Below are 10,169 nucleotides of genomic sequence, written 5' to 3' on the forward strand. Positions count from 1 at the left end.
CGCAGGTGATCGCACACCGTTCAATGTTTTCTCCCGGGAGTCCGGCGTGCATTTGCTCTGCTTCTGCCGTGAACAAAGCGAGCGCCTGCAGGTTGTCAGCTGCACGGCCTCGCCGCTGCTGAGAACAAACGCGCCGACTGCTGAGCACAGCAGACCTGACGGACGCCACGGCGGGTCACGCAGAAGTAAGCGGATGAGACCGTCAATCCCAAACAGGGACGGGCAGAGCAGACGCCGCCGGCCTGCGGAGCTTGATCTGATCTCATCCTCCACTCGGTGTCTCAGGCTCTCTGATCCAACAATCCCTCACGCTGACAAACTGCAGAGCATGACAGATGCAGCACATGTCTGAGAGTCAATCAGCAGCACCAGGCCTGCAGCGCTCCACTCTCCTGGGTGGGGGGACTGTGAAGGATTCGGGTGGAGCAGACACACAAAGCAGCCACTTATCTGCTTAACCAGGTTGGCAGGAGATCCTCCACATGTGCCGTCTCAAAGCTCTCATCTGAGGCGGCGTTGACCTCATTCTGCTGCCTCTGGCGATTGGCTGGACCGTGCCGACACGTCTGCGCTGCTAACCGGAGGTGAACCAAGCCTCCACAACCCACTACTTCCTGCATGACGGCGCCTCCGGAGAGCAAATGAGGCCGCGTTCGCATCTGTTCAGCTGCTCGGTTCTTTTTCTCCATGGGAGCTTGTGGGTCTAGCGAGTTCACTGCCACCTGTGGGCCCCCCACCTCTCCAAGAGAGCAGGTATGACGGCATGGACCGTCCGGATCCGGGAGAACATGAACGACGATGGTGGCGGTCCGGTCATGTGCTTCTTAAATGAGTCAAAGAACAGCCAGTTGAGTTGGAGCAGACAGGGATTTGGGGAATAAAGGTTAGTTTGTAGATATTAAGAGTAAAAGGAGTAAATGTTATTTTAAGGAGCAAAGTAACATTTATCTCAATATTATCTCTCAATAAGATGTGTCATTAATGCAGCACTTTGGGGTAAGGCTCCTCTGCTCTACAGGGTGAACCCTGCTCACAGTGAATGGAGTGTGAAATCCCTGCAGGGAAGAGGTTCCTGTGTGGTGAAGCGGCCGCCACCCGGCCAGCCGAGGGGGGGTTCAGTCATGTGACAAACGCACCTCACGAGAACAAAGGCCAGAGAAAGTTTTTGACCCCGCCCCCTACAAAGGCAGATTTATCAGTGGCTGCCGTTCAGGTGTGCCGCGAGAACGTCCATCCTTTCTCAGGCGCACCTGTGTGTGAATAAGCGCTCTAATGCAGGAGGGGGGGTCGATGAAGCGCCGCGCAGACCAACACGTCCACTGCCTATGGTTGGAAAATGAAATCTTCAATGATGGAAGATGAATCGATTGGTTAGTCACATATCCTACGTGGGGAGGAGAGGCCGGTTTGCTGCACATTTGCAAATCCTCTGACAGTAAAGACGTCTCTCTGTGTGCGTGCTGAGCAAGAAAAAAAAAGAATTATAATAATTGTGCCGCGGATCTAAAAATAGAACTTTTCCAACATTCGTAAAAGCCTGTGATAATCTCACACAAAGCAATTACAGCGAAAACAACCCAACAGAGGAGCCTCCAGAGGGACGAAGGCCACTTTATGTCCCAGAACAAATAGAGGCTGTGACGGGACGGCAGCCTCTGCCTCCCAGCACTTCCCCTCTACTCCAACGCTGCAAACGTCTGCTCCATGTCTCTGAATAGTCTGTAACTTCAGGATGAAGATCAACTACTGAGGAACTGCTTCCTCTGAAAAGAGTCTGACGGATTTGCAGCGTCATGTTAAATGGACAAAACGACTGCATCCAGAAAATGCTCACATTTTTATGTGCACTTGAACGCATCGCCCTGCTGCAAGGACAACTAAATCTAAGTCCACTTCCAGCTGTCACAAACAGCTGACTCCCTTTTGCAGTCATGTGACGCGTTGACTGGATCAGAGAACTGGACTGAGCGAGTGACGTCATCCTCGGGAAATGATTTAGTTCAAGCTCCAACCAAGTCAAGTCAAGTCAAGTCAGTCGCCATTTCTTCGGACACCGCCATGTTGGAGTCAGACGTGGTCAGAAAGCAGTGATTGGTCTGAGAAAATCTGAGTTTCTACTGCAACCACTCTAGCCAATCAGGAGTGAGCTTGTTGGAAGGCCACACCCCCCACCACTTGCAAGCACACTATATGAAATCTGTCAAACATTTTGAACGTTAGATGTGAAGGCCATCAGGCCCCGCCTACTTTTATTGTGGCATCTGATTTGAATAACAAAAAAATTTGTGAAAAAATGAGGATCCCTCTCTCTTCTTCCCTCCTTTCCTTTTCCGTCCGGTCCAACACCAAAGATTTTCAAATATGATTAAAATGAATAAAGTTTGGCCTCAATTCAAAAGGGGTTTATTCAGACATACCTCTGGTTTGTCAGAAGATTCATAATCCCTGTTGTTAAAGTAAAATATGTCCAACACAAGAGGCCCTCAGCTCTCATCTGTCTGCCCAGCTGTTGGACAGGAGAAGTTTAAAAAGAAATTAAAAAAAGAGGATTGTCTAGAAGATGTGAAAAAAGGTTTTAGATCCCGAGTGGTTCTTCTGACCAATAGAATTACAGAGTAACCGCTGTTTGTTTCTCTACAGTAGTCTGTGGGATTTTGGCTTCTTGGAGCCACTTCCTGTTTGGAACCCCAGGGTGGAGGAGTCGCTCAGTCCAGCTCTCATTTACAGACAATGTTTGAAACTCAAACTAAAGCTGCCAACAATTTCCTGCCGAAGCTCGATTTGGAATGACCCGTTCTAAAGATAATCACATAAAACTCAAGACAATGCTAACAGGAGAAGAAAAGTGTCCAGCAGGCCTGATCAATGCAACCGAAATACTATAGTCTGGTTTTTGGTCAGCCACAGTTCACATAAATACAAAAACTGATTCAGAATCAGTTTGATAGACTGATAGAAGAATGATAACTTAAGCCTGATTAAAACAATTTGATTAAACAATTATATTCACAGCTCATTTTCCAACCCAGAAGTAAGACGACCCGATCTATGAGGCTCCGCCTTTCTCTCCGTGTGGGTGCCGCCCATTTCATGACATCATCCTAGAGATGATGCCTCAGCAGCATGTCGGCAATTCCCCCACGAAAACAGAAAACATCTGAACTTTTGCAAAGATGGACGTGCATATTGTGCATATAAAAAGAAAGCTATTAGCTGATCACCGCTAGCTCCGTGGAGAAAGTGTGAGTGTTAGCCTGGGGGCGGGGCTGGCAGCGTAGACTCTTCCTGGAAGGGGCTGTTCTCCAATTTGTGATGTCACAATGTGAGAACCTACTCAGTTTTGTGGATTGGGAGGGGCTGGTGCTCAGAGAGCAGGTTTTAGATGAATGCGTGACTGAATCCAAATACCACTTTGGGGTTGTTTTTGTGAGGAATGAATATTATAAAACACTTAAAAGCTCAAATATTTGATTTTGCGTGACATAGGCCCTTAAGTGGCCTGATAAATTCAGACTTTATTCTTAAGGTTTGAAGCTCAGACCATGAATTTTTTGATGTGAACAGCAAATAATATCATTTTATTTTAAGCTAAAACCTGGGGAGGGTTTCCACAGGCTTTGGACATCTTTGCATGATTCATTTCACAATGAAGGTTTTCATTTTCACACCCATGTTTCTACAGAATCTTCCATTAAAATCAATGATTGTTTTCTTTTACTTTTATTTGATTAAAGTGAGAGAAAAAGCTGAGAATCTATTGCTTAATAGTGGCTCCTGGGCCCCCCAGTATTAAATGTGGTGGACACGCCCCTGGTTGGAGACACAGGTGTAATGAGGAGGAAAGAACGTCAGCCAGGGTGGTCACAGGTCCGCCTCGAGGGTTGGAGGTCATCGGGGCTGCCGCGCGACCCTCAGGTGAGAGGCTGCCCATGCGCGTTTCCTGTCCCCGCACGTGGCTGTTACACCTCTGCGGCCGGTGTGCCGGTCACCTCAGAGACGCACGGGCGCCGGTGAGGCCGCTGGACGTGGCTGCTGAGCGCGGCGGGGCGCGAGCCTCACTGCTGTCCTGTCACGCGCGCGCGCGCGGATAACCCCACACGACCACGCAGCTGTGTTTCCACAAAGCCTGCTCCCTGCACCTCCTCCTCCTCCTCCAGAGACGCAGCCCTTTTCCCCGCATTCAAGGCGCAGCGCCGCAAAACGCCGTGAAGGACACCCCGCCCCCCGCCCCCTCACCTGGCAGCTCCTCTTCCAAATCCATGTCGTCCTGTCCCTCCTCTTCATTGCTCAGCGACCCCGGCATCTTATCTCATCGCCCCCCAGACCCCGTTCAGGCAGGAAGGCTGGAAGTTAACCCTCCAGGCGCCGGCGGGCGCTCAGCCGCTCCTCATCTAGGGATGTTCTCCTCCTCTTCCTCCTCCTCCTCCTCAGCTGATCTGTCCGGATCTCTGGCGGCTCCTCCGCCTTTCTGACCGCGGAAATGTTCAACCAGCCCGAATGTTTCCCGCTGATCTCTGTCCCGGCGCCCCAGTCTGAGAAAGAAAGACAAAAATGGAACACATGCCCAGATTGTGACGTCTGGTCTGTTGCCATGACGATGCATCCCATAATTTCAATCATTACTAGTTAGTCATATACTCCGCTAGTTACCGCTTCAACTAGTAGTGAGAGAAAAAGGCACACCGAGGAGCGGCATTTCCGTCCGGACGCAAACTTCCGCCTTTAGCACCGATTCCCTGAAACGGAAACGGACCCCCGCGTGCGCAGACCATCCCGAGGAGCCACGTCCGGGTCTCAACTCACTTTTTACCCCCCCCCCCCTCCTCCCCCCATGATAAACGAGCACGTGCTGCCGGTTACCGGAGCCCAGAATGCTCCAGAGGCTCAGTGGACCTCCAGCAGGCAGGAATCGAACTGCTGAGTTTGATGATGGAAACATTTCAGCTCATCAGAGCCTCTCCACCCTCATCCACGTCTGCTCAGCTGTTCTGATCAGTCCACACATGTCAAAGATGAGCAGACAGCGCAGACGGAGCAGGTTCCACACTAAGACGGGTTCTCCTCCGTCCTTCGTGGCCTTCAGCACAACACAATCAGGAGAAGACACAGCGGCTTTGGTCTGCAGATGTTTTATTATGTAAAGTCATATTTGGTTTAATCTTCCTCCTCCTCCTCCTCATCCTGGTTGATCTGGAAGTAGCGCAGCTCATAGCTCTCCTTGGTGTTGGCTACGACCCGCAGCCAGTCCCTGAGGTTGTTCTTCTTCAGGTACTTCTTGGTGAGATACTTCAGGTACCTGGAGGACGAAACGGAGCGTGAAGTTAGCAGAGGAACCCTGACGGAACCACAGACGGGTTCTTCTGCTCACAGGAACAGACTTGGAGATGTTTTATATGTTCCAGAACAGGTCATGGATTTGGAAGAACAGATGTGGGCCTGTGTGACTTACATAAGTGCTTGTTTTACAGGTTATAATAAAAGAAATCATCCTTAAACCTTCCAAGTGGGGATCAGGAGAGTAACAGTCGCCCTCTGGTGGTGTTTTTGTGAAAGTGCCAGTTTTCATTCACACTAACGTATTCACAAAAATACACTACAAAGTTATGTTATTGTTGCTATTATCTTTAGAAAAATTATATATAAATAAGATCTACATGCATTTAGAAATATAGAAAAATAGCTTTTCTTCCATTAACAAGTTAGATTTGTACTTTTGTCAAAAGTACACAGATAAAAAACATGTATTTGGTGTGTTTAGCATGTTTTTGTGAATTTCTACTGAAATCTTGCCGCTTTGCAAAAATTATGTCCTAGAAAATGACACACTAGGAACGCCAGAGTGGGAGTTTAAAAAAATCACGACACCCTGTGCAAAAAATTATCTTCAGTAATCAATAATTAATAATACAAGTCAAAAATAAGGTAAAGAAACTTGTAATTTATGACTTTCAAACTTTTCATCTGAGGACATTAGCTTCAGTGTGATGATACTATGAGACAAAGGATGTCCTATATTGAAAGGAAGCCATTACAAGCCTCTGTTTTAATTCAAACCAAAAAAAAGAAATATAATTTGATTATATTCTAAAACTATCAATAGAAATGCAAAGCAGCATCAACATTATCAAAAGGGTGAAACAAAACTTTGTGGTTTTCACCAGTAAGAAACATTTTCCTGGATAGGGCGGTAACGGCTGCGTGTGATTTAAGGCACTGCACTGGTTTGATACCTCTTTGAGAACGGGACTTCAGAGTTCACAGCGATTTTACTCTTGCTCCTCTCGATGGACACCACTCCACCCCCGAGAGTTCCCGCTTTGCCGTTCACCTTGATGCGCTGCTGCAGAAACTGCTCCTGTAGGGGTGGAAAAAAGCAGTCAGGCAGCCATCTGAGCGGGCACAGCAGCGCAGCCGTCTGCACGGGCACAGCAGTGCAGCCGTCCGTGCGGGTCAGGCAGCCGTCTGCGCGGGTCAGGCAGCCGTCTGCGCGGGTCAGGCAGCCGTCTGCGCGGGTCAGGCAGCCGTCTGAGCGGGCACAGCAGCGCAGCCGTCTGCACGGGCACAGCAGTGCAGCCGTCCGTGCAGGTCAGGCAGCCGTCTGCGCGGGTCAGGCAGCCGTCTGCGCGGGTCAGGCAGCCATCTGCGCGGGTCAGGCAGCCTTCTGCGCGGGTCAGGCAGCCGTCTGCGCGGGTCAGGCAGCCTCTGTGTTGCATCAGCTGTGAAGGCAACCGGACGTGTGCAGTCGGCTGCTGTCCGTCTGCCATCTACACGCAAAGGCGATCAGCAAAATGATAAAATATTAATAACCTGCTTAATTTGAGGTCTGTTGGGCTCTTTTGTTCTATTTCTGTGTTCAGAATTGGAAGCTCTATTTTGTGTGGTCACCAACATTTATTTCTGGCCCGTAGAAATTTGTGGCATGCTGTCCCTAGGTTAGGGTGGGAATTCGGACACAGTCCCAGACTTTACATTTCTGCTCCTTGGAGAATAATGACTTTTGTGGAAACGGTACATAATAAACTGTGTCAGCCTAGTCAATTTTTATGCTGCTCCCGGCTGATCGGATCTGTTGTTTTGATGGAAGACTGCCACTTTGATGCCACAAATACACCTGAATCAGGTGGTCAGATGTGGAAAAGGCTGTTTAAGATAAACCATGTTCTCTGCTCCTGGACTGCAATCACACAGATCACAGTGGATCTGACAGGTCTAGTAGATCACAGATCTGCGCTTGTCATGAGTCAAATCTACTCACAAAATTGGCAGCATCCATGATGCCATCTTCAACGGGATGGGTGCAGTCCAGGGTGAACTTCAGGATCTGCTTCTTCCTCTTCCCTCCCGGTTTCCTAATTGTCTGCTTCCTCTGAAAACAACAACCTCAGAGTTAAAGTTACTCCAAACAACACAAACATTCGGAAAGTTCTTTTGAAAGAAACATCAATATAAACATCTATATAATAAACGGCATCCAAATCTAGGAGATACTTCAATATATATATATATATATATATATATATATATATATATATATATATATATATATATATATATATATATATATATATATATATATATATATATATATAAAAGACTGAATTGAGTCAAAAAATTAAACTAGTAATAACTAGCAATGTTAGCATAAGTTGCTAGCCCAACGTGGTTCCAGCCAGATCCGGTTTATAAAGAGTCGTAAATGTTTAAACTCGCAGGGGCAGCTTTCATTTTTTTACTTCAGTTACGAATGGAACCGTGAACGTTAATCACGACACTACCAAAAAAAATAAAACACTTTAATTCTGCCGTATCTTTACTTACAGTGGGTGCCATGGCTAACAGTCAGCAAAAAGGAAGTTGCGTCAGCTCCACCGGAAGTCATGGGCTGAAGAGGATGAAGTTCGTGCTCGCTTTGTCATTAGCAAAAAATAAAGCTGAAAACGAACAAAATAATTTATTTGTAAGCCCTAGTATGCATTCTTTCCTAATAGATAATGTTGTCTAAATTAGAATAAATCAAATGTCATAGTTTGAAAACACAAATGGACATAAAATGTTTTAGGAAAATGAAAAAAGGACTTTAGATGCCAAAAACAAGAAGATTCAATTCTAATATTTTCTTCACAATAATCTCAGAGTGACTTGTAATGTAATGTGAGTTAACTCGTTACAACTTAAATTTACTTTAGAAGTTTCTAAGTGGCTGCACGGTGGCGCAGTGGTTAGCGCTCTTGCCTCACAGCAAGAAGGCCTCCGGTTCAAGACATGAAAAAAAACTAAATCAATGGGGGACCGTTCTGTGTGGAGTTTGCATGTTCTCCCCGTGCATGCGTAGGTTCTCTCCAGGGTCTCCAGCTTCCTCCCACCGTCCAAAAACATGCCTCATAGGTTAATTGGCAACTGTAAATTGTCCCTAGGTGTGAGAGTGAGAGTGAATGAGTGTGTGTTTGTGGACATTCTACCCTGTGACAGACTGGCGACCTGTCCAGGTTGTCCCCTGCCTTCACCCACAAGTGGCCAGGATAGGCTCCAGCAGCCCCGTGACCCCAAAAGGGAAAAATGGTCAAGAAAATGAAAAAAAGTTTCTAAGTTGATTTTTTAATTAAACATTTTCACTGTCTGTTGGTTTGCACTCACGTGTCAAAACCAGGATAAAGCTCCTTGTTGTTTAAAGTACGTCGAGGTAACACTTCACAGAAGAGGATTATGGACTTTTTAAAAATTTAGTTTTATTTTATTTAAACCTGACTGGAGGTTTTAAAAAAAAAAAAACTGGAATGGGCAATTTGGTACAAATAATGACCTAACTTCATTGTCCTTGGACTTTACACATTCTTTTATTTTAATGAAATATACCCAAATATGTATTTGATATAGAACATGGTTATATATCATAAAAAATCTCAAAATAAAATCAAAAGGACTTTTAAAATGTTTTTATTTGAAATAATAATTACTTCATTTTTTTGCCAAAGCCATTTATATGGAACATCTAAGTCTCCTAAAAAATTAGGATTTAAGAAGATATCTGGTGAACTTTAATGTCAGTCATTAAATATAGTTTTTTTTCCATGTTAGACTAGTCAAAATGTCGGAATGACTCACAGCCATCAGTCTGTAAGGAAGAGACTCACCTACAGGTGGAGTCCGGTACGTTCCGCTGGGACGGCTTGTCCTGGAGGACCTCTGGGAGGTTGGTGTTGAAGGCAGAGGTGAAGCCCACAGCCAGGATCCTGGTGTGGGTTTGAGTGACCCTGTGACACACTGGTGACCTGATTAGGGTGTCCTCCACCGTCAACAAAAGCTGGACTGGAACCAGCAAACCTTGAACCCCAACAGGGATTCAGTGGGTTCTGAAGATGAATGGATGAATCTAAAAGCTGGATTAAAACCATTTTCTAAGGGTGACGTCACACTCATCCACTTTTCAGATACCGACGATGGCTTGATAAAGCTTTCTAAAATATGACAGTTGCCTTAATAAGGATTTAGTATAATTGTAGTCTAAGTGCCATGTGAAAGTGTGAATGTAGTGGCTGCTGTAGAATGTGGATCTAATGAAACCATGAGTGAAACCATGAGTGAAACCATGAGCCTGGTTGTGTTTTTCAGACTGAGATGGTTGGATTTGAAGCAGGTCAGTGTCAGAGCAGAGCTCCAACATTAAAGCCCCCCCGCAGACTGTCTGAAGGCCCACTGAGATGGTAAATGGCGTATACTTATATAGCACCTTTCTTCCTACAAGGACAAAGCGCTTTACAGTCACAGACCCATTCACCCAGTCACACACACATTCACACACACAGTCACACACTGGTGGTCGCTCCGCTGCCAAACACAGGCGCCCGCCTACCACCAGAGGCAAGGTGGGGTTCAGTGTCTTGCCCAAGGACACTTCGACTCATGGGCGTGCAAGGCGGGAATCGAACCTGCAACCTTACGATCATGGGACGACCGCCCTACCGCTGCACCACGGCCGCCCCATTCCCATTGCTCATCAGCATCCTGTCATCAAAAACAAAGACATTTTTTTTTCAAAGTGTGATGAACTAAAGGATGACAGTTGACCGCATTAATGCAGTTTTTTGTAAATATTTGTTTGTATATTATAAATCCTTCAACCATTGTTTTCTCTCTCTTTATTCTAGTATCTTCCTCCATTTTTTGCCTCT

General features: G+C 46.3%; 2 protein-coding genes across 6 annotated transcripts in view; both read right to left on the reverse strand.

Annotated features, from left to right (window-relative positions):
- chd5 (chromodomain helicase DNA binding protein 5) overlaps nt 1–4,532 on the reverse strand; it is a 50,880-nt gene extending 46,348 nt beyond the window's left edge. For all 5 annotated transcript variants that reach the window (XR_013656114.1, XR_013656113.1, XR_002873334.2 and 2 more), the window contains exon 1: nt 4,237–4,532. Coding sequence is in view for 2 of the 5 variants with exons in the window: in XM_023955310.2 (XP_023811078.1) it covers nt 4,237–4,303 (67 nt within the window). In the remaining 3 variants the exon portion in view is untranslated. The remainder of the gene's footprint in view (nt 1–4,236) is intronic.
- Nucleotides 4,533–5,113: 581 nt separating this feature from the next.
- On the reverse strand, nt 5,114–7,948 carry rpl22 (ribosomal protein L22). Its single transcript, XM_023955312.2, has 4 exons — nt 7,819–7,948; nt 7,256–7,366; nt 6,231–6,355; nt 5,114–5,296 (listed from the first exon to the last, which is right to left on the reverse strand). Exons 1-4 carry the CDS (start codon nt 7,828–7,830, stop codon nt 5,155–5,157), a joined length of 390 nt encoding a protein of 129 aa, XP_023811080.1. The 5' UTR covers nt 7,831–7,948; the 3' UTR covers nt 5,114–5,154.
- Between the last annotated feature and the right edge of the window lie 2,221 nt (nt 7,949–10,169).

The sequence above is a fragment of the Oryzias latipes genome, chromosome 5 (genome assembly GCF_053564925.1).
Source record: "Oryzias latipes strain Hd-rR chromosome 5, Olatipes_Hd-rR_3.1".
NCBI lineage: Eukaryota > Metazoa > Chordata > Actinopteri > Beloniformes > Adrianichthyidae > Oryzias > Oryzias latipes.

Bases quoted from the DNA above. Each gene is read 5' to 3' on its own strand.
- rpl22 (XM_023955312.2), bottom strand. The intron at 6,356-7,255 runs GTGAGTAGATTT...CCACCCCTACAG, and splicing joins TCATGGATGCTGCCAATTTT to GAGCAGTTTCTGCAGCAGCG. The intron at 5,297-6,230 runs GTATCAAACCAG...TTCGTCCTCCAG, and splicing joins GAAGTCCCGTTCTCAAAGAG to GTACCTGAAGTATCTCACCA.